Consider the following 16,341-nt stretch of genomic DNA (forward strand, 5'->3'; position numbering starts at 1 on the left):
TAGCTGGCACTGAGACCTCAGGTGATGTGACATTGTTCAGTTGTTGTTCAGACATTGTTCAGACAGTGTTGCTGTCTCCCTGGTATCCTCCTCAGCGCACTGGTATCTACCTACTCTTATAGGTTTTAAAGACTGCTGGAGTTTGAGGACTTGGCCATGCTTTTCTTCTGCTTTCACTTTCCGTGAGGAAGAACAGCACACCAGAATCAGATTTTAAAAAAGGGTGAATTTAAGATGGAAATCTGTTTTTCACTGACAGTCAAATGCAAATAGAAGTAGCAACAGCTGTTGAGCAGAAGAGGGTTACTTCGTTTTCCCATGTGTGCTTGTACAGTTTTCCTCATTTTACAACATTGTAGTGGGCCTTCGTACCGGAAAGGAGCTAGGCAGAACACTGGGATGTCACTGTTTCTTCAGAAGCAGCCTGTTGAGCACAGGTCTTGTACCTCAGTAATAAAGATTAATCCACTGATGGTTTGTCCTCGTCAAAAGCAATTAAAGTGCTGGGAAGTGAATTGTGACCAAATGTAAAACAGCTGATTCCAAGAAAAAGTGTGCATTGGTTAATTTGTTGTAGTGTTGTTGTTAGAGCTCTTTTAGAAGGATAATAAAATGCCATCAACAAAGCAGGACTGCAGCAGCAGGACACCCAGCTCTGTACTGCAGCTGTTGAGGTGAGAGACTGCTTTCAGTCTTCAGCCACAAACCAGAAGCACTGCTTGGGCAGCAGAGCCAAGGCTTTAAAGGCAGAACCTGTCCCACAGCTGACAGTGACTATACATCGATGTAGGGGTTCTGGCTGTGCTGTGGTGGTAAGGAAGCACCCTGTTCTGCTGCAGAGCTGGTGGGTGTCCCTTGCTTGCTTTCATGCAGTACTTAAGGAGGAATATGTTTGAGAGGTCTCAGTGATACTGCTGGTGAGTCCTAAGACAGATTTGGGAAATAATTCTTTATCAAGGAGAGCAATTGCTAAGGAAGCCAGAACATAATAATGGTGATGAGGAGCACTGGTAATTCTTCAAGATGAATGAAGTTGCTGCACAACTCCTTCCTATTTCTTTGGGGATGCTAGCATGCAGAATGTACAGTGCAGTCAGCACGACCAGGGAGGTGATTGTCCCTCTGTACTCAGCTCTGGTGAGACCACACATCAAGAACTGTGTTGGGTTTGGGGCCCCTCACCACAAGGAAGGCACTGAGGCCCTGGAGCATGTTCAGAGAAGGGCAGCAGAGCTGTGAAGGGTCTGGAGCACAAGTGTGATGGGGAGTGGCTGAGGGAACTGGGACTATTCGGTCTGTGGAGAGGAGGCTCAGGGGAGACCTTACTGCTCCCTACAACTGCCTGAAAGAAGTTTGTGGCAAGGCTGGGGTCAGCCTCTGCTACCAGGAAACTAGTGAGAGATGATGGCCTTAAGTTGTGCTAGGGGAGATTTGGGTTGATATTAGGAAACACTTTCTCTCTGAAAGAGTGGTGTGGCAGTGGCACAGGCTGCACGGGGAGGTGGTGGAGTCACTGTCCCTGGAGGTGCTCAAGAACTGTGGAGATGTGGCACTGAGGGACGTGGATTAGTGGGTAATATTGGTGGGAATGGGTTAGGGTTGGGGTTGGACATGATGATCTTAGAGGTCTTTTCCATAATGATTCTATGAGTCAGGAACACGTCTTGCAGGTTGCAGTGTTCAATTAGTGCCTCCCATTACTTGTCAGTTTACAAAGGTGGTCTTTATTTACCAGCGCTGTTTGTTTAAAGGAGTCTGATGACAAGTGAGGAGTCAGGCTATTTTGCTGATTATGGAAAGTGAAAGAAAGCCACTGTTGAAGGTTTTATTTCTTTTTGTCAGTTGCACTGTAAATTGCAAATTATGACTTGTCAGTTCAGTTGCTCTGTTACTGCCAAAGCAGACAATAAAAACATCTTGCAAGTGCAGTGGAACAAGACCTTTAAGCATGTTGATTTAAAACTTATAGAAAATGAAAATAATGGGGAAGGTGTATGTCTTACAACGTGCGTTTGAAACAGCAGCTCATTCACTTCCCATGTTGATGAAAGCCAACATGGTGTTCTTCAGATTCCCCCTTGACTGAAGTGAGGCTATCAAAAACTCGGTGAGGTAAGGAAACCAAATCGGCAGTTCTGCAGTCTCCCTCCCAACATTCAGTCCTGCTGAAGTTCGGTAATCCAGCTAATGCATGTAGTGGAGTGGGGGATGGACTGCAAATGGGATTGCTGATGTTTCACTTCAGCAGCTCCTTTCTCAGCAGTAGCTGAGCAGGATGCAGAGGCCGTTCCACTTAATGCTGGTGCTTTCCAGCACGTTGTCTTTCAGCCCCGCTTCTCTGCTTGTAATCCACTCAGTGCAGCAAAGGACAACGTTTTACATGTAGTGTTTGTCACCATAACTAAATCACTACTGTTGGTCTGAATCTTTTCCAATTGCCTATTTCTTATGCATATCTCCGTACCTTCTAGATGGAGCAGTTCTGTTCTTTTTCCCCTTTTGCCTTCTCTGTTTGTTCCATTTTACATGTTCGTAGTGTGAAAAATCCTGCAAAGAGGGCACTTTGTGCTGAGGTAATAGAAAACAGAAAATGCGTGCTGAATTAGTGCTGTGTTTAACAGCATTCTTCAGTCTTGTGCATTCATTCATAGAATGAGGGTATGAAGCTGATTAGGTGCCTTGTTTTGCCATATGTGTTATCTTTCTTTACAAACAAAAGCCACTTGTTGATAATCAGATGCTCATATGATGATGGTATTAATGTTGCTGTTTCTTGGCTTCAGATGTGGTTATGTGAGTTCAGTTAAGTAAGAATTCAGCAAGAGTTTAGCATTAGTAGGGTTATTGTACTTGAGATACGTGGCCATTCTGTAGCCACATTGCTCATACAGTGCCACTCTGGATCACTGTGCCTTCATTTTTTACTGTATTAGAATCATGCTGGATCTGAACCCTTACACATTTTTCTGCTGTTCTTCATAGTAGACCAATGTATGCATATATATATATATTCTTTGTGTGTTCTAGAGACCTAATTCTGTCAGTCTTACCCAAGTTGTAACATTTTGCTGCTTTTCCTTTGCAGAATCTGATATTGATGCTGCTACTGCGATGATGCTGTTGAATACTTCAATTGAACAAGGGATGCTAGACTGTAAGCATAAGCCAGTTTACTAGTTTTTTCCTTCACCTCGTAGCTACATGTTTTCTTTAAAGTTGCAGTAGTGGATCTTGCCAGTAGTAAGGAGAGTCAAGAAGAAAATCTGTTTTGATCATTCTTTCTGCTAGCATTGGTTTTATGGAACCACCTTCTCTTTTTTCCTTTCTTTTTCTGTGCAAAGTTCTTCCCTTGCCCTTTCTGTACTAGATGTTAAGAAGATTCTCTTAGCTACTTCTCTGTGTTTCCATCCTTCATTTGTGATTAGCTGAAGACCATTGTCTTCCGAGGATGGCAGGAATTGTGCCTAAGAAATTCTAGCTCTTAAGTGCTCACTTCCAGCTTATTCTTTGCAGTCAGCAGCCAAAGTGTGGGTTTTTTCAAAAGTGATCTCATGGAGTGTATGCTTACTGATGGAATTCATTCTTAATAGGTGAGAAACCTCAGTCTCTGAAGACACCTAAGAAGAGGAGTTATGGCAGCGCGTTTAATCATCCTTCCAGTTCCATAAATTTGCAAGAAAATGATTCTGCAGCCACCAATATTGATCCGAAGGAGGATCATAATTACAGTGCTAGCAGCATGGGTTCGCAGCGTTGTGCATCTAGGTCCAGTGTGTCTTCCTTGTCCTCTGTTGATGAGGTGTATGAATTTATCTCCAAGAACAGCCATGCTGGAAGCGATGGCAGTGAAGGATTTCACAGTGAAGTGGATACAGACGTTGACTATGAAGACGATCCTCTTGGAGACAGTGGCTATGCATCACAACCTTGTGTAGATACCTCTGAGAAAAGTCAGCCTAGCAACAAAGCACTCAAGGAGTTATGTCAAGAAATTGATGAGGAGCTGAAAGAAGCAGCGGGGTCCCTGCTCCACCTTGCTGGCATCCAAACGTGCTTGGGTTCCTTAATAAGTACTGCAAAGACCCACAGTCACAAGCAAAGGAAAAAATAGTATGTTTGTCAATGTTGAATATATACATATATTTTTTTTAATTGTGGCAATACTCTTCTACTTTTACCCTTCACAAGGGAGATCAAAGCCATAAGAGGACTCATTGCTTTTTTATTTTTGGCACTAACTGTAATTTAGCCATTTATTTTTAAATCACTGCCTAAAAAGAAAAAAAAAAATTAAACTTCTCAGATTAGAAGAGATGCATGACTTGTGAAAACCTGAAAGCATACTTCTTAATGATCACTTTTTCCTTTCTTTTCCTTTTAAAGAGTCAGTTTTTTTTTTTTCCCCAGAGTTATATTTGCTCAGATGCATGTTATGGTTCATGTTGACATCTCTGTTGGCCCCATCTGCAGAGGTGAATTTTGCTCTAAGGGCTCTGACTTCCATGTAAAGATTTAAAAAGGAGGAGAAAAAAGAAAAGGAAAGAAAGAAGGAAAAAAAGAAATGTTCTGGCCTGAATTACCTCCTCCCGTGTGCTCGCGCTCTCTCTCTCTCTCTGCTCTTCTAACCTCTCTTCAGTGGAAATGCTGTGGAGGTATCTCCCAGTGGCTGCAGTTTTCAACCCATCCAGTACGGTATCTGAAAATTGCACCACTGCAAGAGCTGCTCTCAGCGAGCTGTAAGTACCCTGGGCAGAGGGAAAGGGTAGAGCCCTCCCAGGCAGAGTGGACAAAAGGGGTAGGTGAGGTGGGTGCTGCCCTTCTTTTTCTTTCCTGCTTGTACCCCCACTGCCAACCTGCTGTCTGTAGGTCAGGTTCCTGGACCTGTTGGTGTTGTTTGTTTGTTTTTCCATCTTAAGACATAATGTCTTGGGGGGCAGATGTGCACACATCTCGGGTGTAGCCAGCAGTGAAAGCTGCCACTTGCCAAACTTGATGTCCTCTTATCACTGCCACTGTTGAACATGTACTAGAATTGTACAACTGTGGAATATCTTGAGATGGAAGGGACAAATAAGGATCATTGAGTCCAACTCCAGGCTCCACATAGCGCCACCTGATAATCAGACCATGTGTCTCTGAAACGTGCGTTAGCAGAAGCTCTGCTGCTGTCCCACTGCCACATCTGCTGCTTTGCTCCCCTGTGGAAGAGGTGGACTCAGAGAATAACGAACAGCAGCTCTTGCTGTTACGTTGGAAGTAAGGTAGAGGTTTTAGGTGGCTAGGTCACGAATGACCACTGAAAGAATTTTCACCCCTAACCTGAAACAAAGCCCAGTAGCTTCCTTTTGAATCACTGAACACAGAAAAGCAACTTGGGTTTTTTGGCTGTCCATACTCTCTGTTTCCCAGATCAGTGTGCCTTCTGTTCTGTGAATCCTTTCGGCCTGCCACATGCAGTGCATCTAACAAGCAAGGCGAGCCTTTGCCCCTTGGATGTCTGTTGTAGCTCTCTGTTTTGGGAAGGAATTCCTTCACAATTCATTTTTGCAATAAAAGAATCTCTTTAGAGCTCCCGCACATCTTTTGGCCAAAAAAAAAAAAACCACAACAGTGGTATGGTGAATTTTTTCCTCTTTAATTTATATAATTGATGGTTTCTGATCTTATGTTATTTTTTTAAAGAAAAAAAAAAGGTTTTCTGTTCAAAAATGGGTATTCAGTGCTGTTAGAGTGGGTTTTAACTGTGCTGTAACAATAAGGATGCCTTAAGTATGTGTCAGAATCTTAGACAATGTAAGTGGTCATCTTTCCTGTTTCCAAAGGGCAGTGCGATGTGCCATACAGTTTGTAGCTAACTCGCTGAGCTGTTGTTTCCAGCAGTTCTTGGGCAAAGCTGAGTAAGAATTAGAAGTAGGAAACCAGCGTCCACTGTTTCGGTTGTTGAAGACAGCGCTGGGTTCAGCCAAAAGGTAACCTTCCCCAAGCGGAATGTTTTTCTGGCTCTTTGGAGGCCTTTTAGAGATCAGTGTTTTCTATTTGTCAGTCTTTTCATGAGTACTGCCATAAACGTCTACTTTAAATATGAATACAGCCGTGCTGCTGAGGGTCTGTTGCTCTAAGGGCCTGGTTCAGTGCCTCCTGAAGACAATAGTGGTGCTCCCACTGATTTCATGGCTGTAGGATCAAGCCTGAAATAGCTGAGGTTCTTTTGTAGCATGTTTTGGAATTCAAAGCCAACTTTTTTTTTAAAGCACAAACACTAGAAAATGTCTTTTCCTTTTTTTTTTTTTTCCTCAATCACTTCAGTTTTAAGAGTGAATTGTTTTCTTTCTTGAAAGGGAAGAAAAGAACTGTGATGCATTCCTACTTTGTGTTAACACCATTTAGCCTACACCCATAACAGGACAGCGTTTGTACAGACATGTATGTCTTCTGGGTATCACAAGTGGTGCATTAGGCAATTGGATCTGATATTGGATGTTAGTGATGGGCAGTAGGGGAAAACTCGCTATTTGAAAGAAAGTTTCAGATAAATGCAGTGGTTCTTAGGATTTTTGGAAGTGGAGATGTGAATGTTCAGCAGAACTACTTCTTGCTCATAGTTTGCTTTTGTGTTTTGGCTGAATACTGCAAAGGGCAGAGCCTGCGTCGATGCAGCAAATGAGGATTCACCTACAGAGAGATGCTGTTAGCAGTCAGGAGTTTTGCTCAGTGCCATGACTTTGGTGGGGTGCTGTTGAAGAAGGGTGCCATATGGCTCGTGCTGGAGTTGGTTGCAACTCTTCTCTGGCTTCCAAGGAAAGCTGGATCAAGGTCCAGTCACTTGGGAAACCGTGCCAATATCAGCTCCATGGTTGGGTTTGGTTCTGAGCTTCTTTTGGCTTTGGATAAAGCCTGAGGAGCTTGATACTTAATTAGGAGCATGGCTGTGCCACAACTAACCCTGAAGCTGGTGATCGTGGCTTCAGTGTTACTGAAGGTATGGGACTGGGAAGCTACCAGTGCATTTAATGACCATATGCTACAAGCAATAAACCTACGCTGGTGAGCAGCTAACAGTGAAAGCTGCGTCCATCCTCACAGCTTTCAGCAGGAGAGAATTGAAGGTCAGAATAGCTGCGGTTCCTTTCGCTTCCATAGCTAGAATGGGGTTTGGGTTTGTTTGCCACCTGAGTTAAAGACCCTGGTGTATATAGTATAAATGGAGTATAATTAAAAGTTATTTTGACTGTTGGTGGGTTGGTTTTCTTTAGTGACATATGTAAAATGTTCATGCCCATGGTTGACTCAAATATACTTTAACAGCAGTTAAAAGGCAACAAAAGTATTAACGAACCACCTTCATTTCTTTAAACACGGTGGAGAAGTGCACGGGACTGGTGTGCAAGGGAGGCTGCTCTGCTTTGGGTAAATTGTGATGTGGGTGCTGTACAAACCCGTATTGGTCTTTCAGACCCAGATGCGAAATGATTGCTTTTGTGAAAGTTGCCTCAAATGTTTCAAAATCCAGTTTTAAAACAGAGGTTGCCTGGTTTGCGGCTTCTCATTAGGCTGAAAAGGAGAAGCTTTGGTTAAAGCAAACTACACTCACGCGTGTTAATAACGGTGTAGTCAAAATATTTATTGAAAAGAAGAAATAGAATATTTTAAATGTTGCACCTGCCATTCTATCTTAAAGCACATTCTTCACAGCTAACTGCCAGTGCCATTACCAAGTCTGTTTTATAAATGTACATTTCTTCAAACTAAAAAGTGCATAATTAAAAGTATTATGTTGCTGCCATATAGTGATATAAAACATTTTATAATTGCCAATTCATTGTAACTATTATTTATTTAAAAGTGAATTGTAAGAATGCTTTCTGATCAAATGAACCAGAGTTGTTTTTAAAATGTTCCCTCTAGCTTGTTTCTGATGTAGCATAAGCAGCGTCCTTGGGTTTGGTTAGGATAATTTGCCCGTAGGTGACCAATTCTAACCCTTTTCCCTCCACTTTAGTCCTTTCCTCGTTTTAAAGAATATTTACAGAAGTTTAGTTTTTTGTATGCTAATCTCTGTTAATTAAAATGTTTATAAAGTTTATTTTTACCAAAGAGATGCAATTCATTATGACAAAATATTGCAGAATAAACTTTGTTTTATAACATTTGTGACTTTTCTGCCCACATTTTTCATTCAGATGATCAAAGGGGCTTTTATAAAATAAATGGCATTGCAAACAGGAAGTGCTGTGTTCTCTCTTTATCTACAGATTGTGGTATCAGTCCCAAAGGGTGCTCGGAGAGCCCCCCGCTTTCCTTTGAATCTGCTCCACAGGCGTGGGTTTGTTTGGAAAAACAAAAGCAAATGTAATTCGCTGTAGGTCTCTGCTTGGTTAAGAACGTTGCGTGCACGTAGAAGTAATCTGGATGGTAACACATAGCAGGATTTGTTTTCAGGAAAGTTCATCCATAACTGGCCGTAATACTTGAAGTATATCCTATTAATGCTGGGACTTGATAGAATTCAAGGAATGTTCTGACATCTTGGAAACTGCACACCTTTTGTCCTCGTGTGAGACACCTCAACATCTCACCTTGTATATTTTGCTTTTTGGCAAAAGCTCAGGTTTTTTTCTGATGATTATCTATGATTTCGTTCTATATCTGTATTGCTGCAGTTAAGCTGCTTGTATAGCACTCAGCGATCAGCAACACAGTGTAGGATGGACAATTGTAAGAGCATATCCCTGGATAAAGCTGCATAGTTCTCACTTGATGCTCTTTCAGTATTTCCTTTAGCTGTGATCGATGGGGCCTGTTGCATCTTTATCCATAAGGCCTTATGGAAGGCATACCAGTGGCAGCGCCCTCCTCCAGCAGCAGGAGCAAAATGCTCCCATCCCTTTTGCACCTGTCTCAGCTTGCCCCCTGCTCCTGGGACAGATCTGCTGCTTGGATGAGCACGTGTGCGTGAACTCCTCCTGGTGCCCGGGAAGCAGAGTGATCAGGAGGTGGGAACAGAACTGTGTAAGTATTCACTTCAGTGTAGTTCATAGAGAAATTACTTTTCTCAGACAAAATCACAGCTAGGAATCATGTATTAATGACATCCAATTTTTATTCGCAGTACTGTTGTTAAACGTCAGAGAGCGTTTTCCTCTGTGACAACTTTGTTGGGAATTACCCTCTGTGGAGCCACAGCTCCTGGAACCAAAGCAATTACCCAGGTATGCCACCTGGATCTTAAGGACATTTGTTCAAGAAGTACTAATTTAGACTGTGTGTCTAAATTTGACACAGGATATGCTGATACTGTCTCAGATCTTGAGTTTCCATATACCTGTAGGTGTTCTTAATTTGAGTGTTCTGAGTGTGTGTGTGTGTAACAGCAAATATCCGGCACACTTTGTGATGGTCACATGGGAGTACCAGTGAAAGTCCAAGAACATTATTGTGAGCTTTCCCTGGTGTATCTGGGTGTAGAAACTCCTGTTTCTAGCTGTGGGTTGTTCTTGTGTCTGAGATAAGACAGCAGTATCAGCTGTGCTTGAAGTTTTCAGTCTTCAGATGAAGTGGGTTTCTTGTTCTCCCTGTTCTTCAAGCAGGCTCTACTGAAAGCTACCTGCTCTTGCAGCTACAGCCCATTTCCTTCTAACATAATTAGCTATCCCCTGCCAGTGTTTGTCTAAAGAGCTTCGTTAAACACGAGTACTTATTTTCCCATTGCCTCAGTACAAAAGCAATCATTCTCCTCCTTAGGCTCTCGAGCTACTAAACAAACCAAGATCATTTGCTTTCCCTTTGGAAGACATGATCTGCATTCCTTGTAGCCACCCTTCTTGTTCTTTGAGCTCAGTCCTGGTTTGCATTCAGCGTGCTGACACACGCGTGGCAAGAGCTATGGATGCTCTTCAGGAATGCCAGTGCTTTCTGCAAGTTGGCCTCAGTGCTTCCTGGCCTCAGCATCTCTGCTCCTATGAGATGCCACATTTGCTGTCGTCATACTGAGTCATCAGAATGACTACTTTCAACCAAGTACTTGTGTGTTCTTTCAGCATCTACATAAGGACAGTTGACTATAATTAAAGTTGCACATGTTTAGCTGAGCTTTGCTTTTATGCTGGTTGTCATAATCTCCAGTTCTATTGATTCTTGACTACCCAAGACCTGGCAGGCAGCGCACTCAGTTGGACTGGATGCACTATTTTTGCATTCATTCCTAAAAAGGTGGTAGTGATGCATTACTTGGGCGTTTCCTTGCCTATGGACTCAGGTTGGACCCTATCAGCCCAACCTCAGAAGCACTCAGGTGTCCGTGTGCTTTTCACCTGGCATGTGGTGTTCTGGAAAATTCTACACAACATTACATTTAAGAGTTGATTCCTTGTCACCAAGATATCTTATTTCATTAAATTGGTATTTTGGTATTTTCTCACTAAGATCCAGCAGGTTCTCATTTGCTTTAGATGCCCAAACGAGCTCAGCAAACCATATTTTCAGCCATTTTCTGGAAGGGTGCATTTTCCTCTCTCTGAAGGGCTTTGTGCATGTTTTTTTGAGCTGCTGGTGGAGGATTCCATGCTCTGCATGCACAGTCTGACCTCTACAAATTACAGGCATTTTATCTTCCTTCTCTTTTGGCTGTGGGTAATTGGAAAAGATTAAAAGTCCACCTGTTGTGTTGGACTATGGCATGCTTGCCAGAACAACCTGCGGTCTCCATGGGGTCTGTGAGCCCTTCTTTGAGGCAGGTACCGTGTTGGTAGAGCAGAGCCCTTTCAAAAGAAAAGCCAGATGTTTCCTTAAGCTTCACAGTGGCTACACAGCCACTGTGTTGAGTGCAATGGTGCTACGTGCTACCTTAAAAAAATATTGCTGCCGTGCTTCATGATGTCACCTTGACCCAATCATAACCCACTTCTGTGAGCGCAGTGCTGACTCCCCAGAGAAGCATCCATGGAGTGACAGCAGCATCCCATACAGCCGTCGCTAAGCAACAGGATTCAGCTTTCAGCAGGATCTAATTTTAAAGTATTTAACCCTAGATCTGTCAAGGCTCATTATTTCCGATGTGGTTGTTAATCCCTACTTGTTGGTGTCCAACGAATTGCAGCTTTGGAAATACCCTGCTTCTTGCGGTGCAGCAATTTTATGTGCAGCACCTAATGCCAGGCAGATCTTGATCCAGTTTTTTACATCAGTGCTGATCCGTGCACAGAAATTGTGGGTGCAGTTGGAAGTGGAAAACTGTGCCCTGTCCTTCTGCGACTCTGCCTTTCTTCGCTAGCTTGTTCCTCTCTAAGGAATACTATTTTTCAAATGAATGAATGCTTACGGGTGGGAAGGTGCCAAGAACACTTTGGCTTTCATTTTTAGCAATGCTATGTGTGCTCTCGCTATTAGCTGGATTTCACTGAGGTCCAGAAGCCTGTCGTCTTCTCTAAAGCCATTCCAGCACACTGCTGGCATTTTGAAATGGTGGATGGTTGTTTTTTTCTTCTTCTTTTTCTAGCTGCCAAGCTTAAAAGATTACAAAGAATATTTACAGATCACTAGGAAATGCCAGTGAATATATATTTTTAAACAGCTTGCTGCATTTTATTGCTGTCTAAAGGGTAGAGCCCTGGAAGCCTACTCTCATCTTTTACAAAAAATGAACTTATTTCTTATGGTGTCATTCCCTGATTCATTAACACATATCTCCTTCAAGTGCACTCCAGTTTGCTGCTCGCTTCTTAAAGGCACGTGGTATTTCACTCAGCTGCCAAAAAGCTGCTTCTGCTGCTCAGTATCATAACCACAAAAGGAAGGGAAAACACTGAAGAAAGAACACAAAAATAAAAGGTAGTGAAATGCAAAGAAAAATGATTGGAACATTCATATTTTTAAAAATGTGAACGTTGTCCATCTCAGCTTTGTAAACTGCCCTAAAATCCTTCTTCCTCCCGTTGTTAGGATTCAGACCCGGTGTGGCTGTGCTCCCTGTGCTGCTTCTCCTTTCCAGTTCACACTTAATATGCAAGGACAATTCCGCTTCTGCCACAGCCCCTTTTCCAGCAGTTGGTGTGATCGCAGTGCCCCTCTGCTGCCTTTCAGTTCTCCTGGGGATCCCCTCTTCTGGTTCTTCAGGTCTGTGTTTCCCAGCCCCACCTGGGATGTTTGAATATAACCACTTATGGCCCTCTCCTTTTTGCTCTCCTTGTGCTGTTCCAGTGGGGAACCGTGTCCTCTTCTTCTCCTCTCTTTTTCCACAGTAGTTTTTGTGCGTTTCGCTCATTCTGAAAGTCCAAACTATTTTTGGTGGTGACACTTCAAGTCCTCGTAAACAGGAATAGTTCTGATTAAAATGTTCCCTAAATGACCAGCAAATCCACCGGATCTCTCTCTTCTCTCTGCAACACTGAGAAAACAAAAGCAAAGCCCTGCCACCTCTGCTGCAGGTACAGCTCCTGCTTTGCTGCTGTCGCTCACATAGGTTAGTTGGGGCTGTTTTGAGAGGCTTGCAGGCCTCTGTCCACTGCTTGTATACAAGAAAAAGCATTCATTTCTCACTTTAAAATCTCTGTAGTCAATGTTTTCCCCCAAAAGAAGAAAAGCAGGAAATGAGATTGTAGATTATGAGTAGACCTGTAACAAAAGATGGCAGAGTGAGGGAAGAGGTGCCATTTGCCTGGAAGAGACGAAGTTTCACTCTGTGAAAAACGGAAGCAAAACGTTCCCAGCTGTTGTGGAGTTCTGGGGTTAAGTGGAGCGAATGTCAGTATGGCTTTTCTTTTTTGGTGAAGATACCAAAGTCGCTGCTGTTGCACCAAGGACTGGTATGAGCTGTGCTGCAGTGGAACCAGTCGCCAAGGAGAAGGGTTCTGAGTGTGCGAAGAGAACTTCCACGAGCTGCAAGGTCAGTCCTCAACTATCACAGGCACCTTGCTTGCTCAGTTTTTCTACCCTCTTGCTCTCAGTAATTTCTCTCTATGCAAAGACACCACTCCTGCGGTCACGCACACACCCTATAGATGACTCAAGCTACTTATCCTATGGGCTGGGAAGGGGCACGAGAGGCAGAGGCTTGTTTTCATTTCTATTTTTAAATGCTACGGAAACACTGAAATTATGATAACGAAGACTACAGATACAGAAACTGTTCTGTGAAGTGCATTTCTATCTATGTCATACTTTTTTTGAGTGCTCGGCTTTTTTATATTTTATCAGAATAATCAGATTTTGCATGAGGTGAAAGGTTGCATATAACAAAAGGCTCGCTACAGAGTCGTCGTGAGAAATAACGAGTGCATTTTGTGAGCACATATCCTGCTGTTCATACTTGCCGTTGCTAAGATAACAGAAACAAAACACCAGTTTAGGGTGTTTGCAGCTTCTGAGGATGTGGTTTATGCATTTCTTGTGATAGCCTGATGACTGAAGATGGCTCCTTTCCAATCGTTTTTGAATTTTTCCCAGACCTTAGAAACCCTTTTGTTGTGAATACTTGAAAGCATATAAGTGACGACAATGAAGTTTATTTCCCGAAGCGCAGAAAACATCCTGGGTGACTGAAAATACGTTCTTCGTTTATTTCTCTATATGCACGTATTCACAGGATAAGCAAAATGCAAGCTCTGATTAAGCAGACAGGGAAAAGCACTGCTGAGCAGGGAGTGGAGGATAAATGAGCCTGAAAGTAGAACATACCCTAACAATCACTGTAATTCCTAAATAAATCATCTGTCTTGAGACACCGCCTAGAATTCAGCACCCATTGTACGAGCTGCTGGGAGCAGATGCAAGAAAAGGACAACTCTGATCCACTGTATATCCTTGGCTCTCTATTCAATCCAGTGAGAGCCAACAAGACAAGCACAAATGCTATGACCCTTGTAAGGGATTATTTTGTTCAACGTGCTTCAGCTTGCTTCAAGTTTTGCTGTGGTAATGTGTTCTTTTATTCACGTGGTTGGACTTGCAGAAGACAATATTTTGGGGGTCCTTTGGCAACCACGCCACACTTCTTGGCATTCCACCCAGTTGACCTCTCTTGCTCTGATGTTATGATGACAGAGTCAATCTCACACAATTACATTCCGGATCACTGGCAGACAAGCATGATTACGCTGCACTGCAGCAACACGCGCTGTGCACCTCTCCGATGCAGTGGTTGGACAGCCCTGCTCTCTGGGGGAGGTGAGTATTAAGGAAGTGCCTGAGAGGAAACAGCACAACAAAGACGTTTTTCAAAGCTGCAAGAAGGGGAAATAGCGTTGCAAATAGTCGCAATGACAAAATCAAAAGGATAAATCTGACGATCTGTTAAGAGAAAGTAAAAAAAATAAAACTTTTGTTACACGCGTGGTTGAGGAACTTTGACTTGACCTTTTTACCAAGCACTACCACGGAACAGTGATAAATGACGTTATGTGTTACCAGCACTGTTCTCACACAGGATCTATGAGAAGTTGATTAAGAGACAGCACCATTTTGAAATACGTGATGCCAGCCTGGTGCTCAAAACACATTGAAGTAGGCCTGTTTCTGATGAGCCTAAAAATCTCACAGTCAGCTCTCAGCCTTATGGCCTTTCAGCAGTAAGACCACCTATCTTTTGATCCACTCAATCTGTTCGTGTTATAAGAAACTGATATTACTTCCCATGATAAATACCCTGCATAACATAAAGTATTTTTGGATCTTGCCATTCTACATGGATGCAGACAATACAGTCTATGTTCCTCCACCAGTCAGTCACTGCTGCAGTCAGGGGGGAAGCAGTTCACTCAGCTGCAGCTACACGTTCTATGTCCCTTAACTGCCTTTCCCAGCTTTCAGCTGTGAAACCTCTCTGTCAGCATTCACTGCACCAGACATAAGGAGAAAATTCTATCACAAAAGCATCTTTGAACACATCACAAAATGGGAGTGCCACATTTTGCAACATATGCTCAAAGCATTTCAGCCTAACATTTCATGAAAGATACATCCTAGAAAATCAAACCCAAGGATTCAGGCTTAGAATCAATTGTAAAGGTTTTAATAATTTACCAGTATAACATTTACCACACTGAGATGTTAAGATGTGCCCCGTGAAGCGGGCTGTGATTAACCCCTGTATGCTGAACAGCAATTACAGTGTGCTTCCAAGTACTTTGCTAGGAACTTCAGTAAGAAATGCAAAATGGAGTAGTAGTGCAATCTGAGTCTACTGTTAAACGTTAGAGATTCTTTACTCCCATATAGCTATGTGAGCTCTTGTGGTCAGTCAGAACAGCAGCAAGATTATTGGGGGTGAATAGTGATGTATTTTGCTTTTGCCCTCTTTTAGACTTCCTAAAAACGTGCAATCTCTGTTCGTGGCCATATGGATCAGCGACACATCCTCCAACATACAGAATCCTGCAGAGATACAAACATAGTTACTAATCTGAGTGTCATGCCCTATTCAGTGCTTGACAGCACTGCTCCTGTGATGAGAAAAACAGCAGCACACACCGTCACAGCTTCAAGCCCAAGGAGAAGGACCAGATTCCATTGTGGGCGACTACTTCCTTCTTACAGGAAGCAAAGAGAAAAGAAGGTATGACCACGAAAATGGTCACTTTGCACTGCTAGCACTGCCTGCTGCTGAAGGATTATGAAGACACCACGTTAGAATTTGGTGGAAAATAACAATACCATAACGATACGATATTGAAATTACACAAACATAATGAATTGCTTTTACGTCTCTATCCTCAACTAGGCAGCCCTTCACCTGCACATCACCAGGCGCTCACAGCACACTGGTGAAGTACCATTACAGTTTTGCCTTACTATTTCTTTTCCTTGCACATCCGTTCTCAGTTTTGCTTTATGAGGGATGTCAGGTGTAACTAAGCACACCGGCTGCCATGCAGAGTGCTGATGGTGTGCACACATCTCAACGAACGGCTAATGTGAGGATAAACGGCAGCTCAGCTCTGACACAAAGGGACCTGCGAGGTGGCACAGAAGGGCTCTGGGGAACCATAAGCTGCCGATACTTAAAATGGACCCGGAGACAACAGGCTGCGAGCAAAGTGCTCGTACTGCAGCAGCCTTACGGCCCTGACCCACGGGATGACCCAAACGCTGGATAGATGGAGCAGCTCGGACAGTCACACGGGCCAACGGCGGCCGGCTCGGGCCCGGGGCTCCCCCTAGCGCCAGCCGTGCCTCAGCCGGACCGCCGCCCCACCCGGGCAAGTGGCAGCGCTGCAGCGCCCCGCGCCGGGCTACGCCAAAATGGCGCCCGCACCGCCTCACGGCCCCCGCCCGACCTCCCGCGCTCACGTTGCGCAGGGCCCGGCGGCTGTCGCTATGACAACGGCAGCCGCTGGGACCGCCTCCCTG

General features: G+C 43.6%; 1 protein-coding gene and 1 long non-coding RNA gene across 10 annotated transcripts in view; one reads left to right on the forward strand and one right to left on the reverse strand.

The window, feature by feature from the left end:
- FOXN2 (forkhead box N2) overlaps positions 1-8,226 on the forward strand; it is a 30,001-nt gene extending 21,775 nt beyond the window's left edge. For 8 of the 9 annotated variants that reach the window (XM_046938723.1, XM_015278072.4, XM_046938724.1 and 5 more), the window contains 2 exons: positions 3,086-3,154; positions 3,591-8,226. In XM_046938723.1, coding sequence (XP_046794679.1) covers positions 3,086-3,154; positions 3,591-4,111 — 590 coding nt within the window. In that variant the 3' untranslated portion in view covers positions 4,112-8,226. The remainder of the gene's footprint in view (positions 1-3,085; positions 3,155-3,590) is intronic. The other variant, NM_001039284.3, reaches the window with a different exon arrangement.
- Positions 7,601-16,252, reverse strand: LOC121110487. The gene is made up of 2 exons (XR_005859065.2): positions 15,463-16,252; positions 7,601-15,366 (listed from the first exon to the last, which is right to left on the reverse strand). It is a non-coding gene; the product is annotated as an uncharacterized LOC121110487 (long non-coding RNA).
- Positions 16,253-16,341: the final 89 nt, after the last annotated feature.

The sequence above is a fragment of the Gallus gallus genome, chromosome 3 (assembly GCF_016699485.2).
Source record: "Gallus gallus isolate bGalGal1 chromosome 3, bGalGal1.mat.broiler.GRCg7b, whole genome shotgun sequence".
NCBI lineage: Eukaryota > Metazoa > Chordata > Aves > Galliformes > Phasianidae > Gallus > Gallus gallus.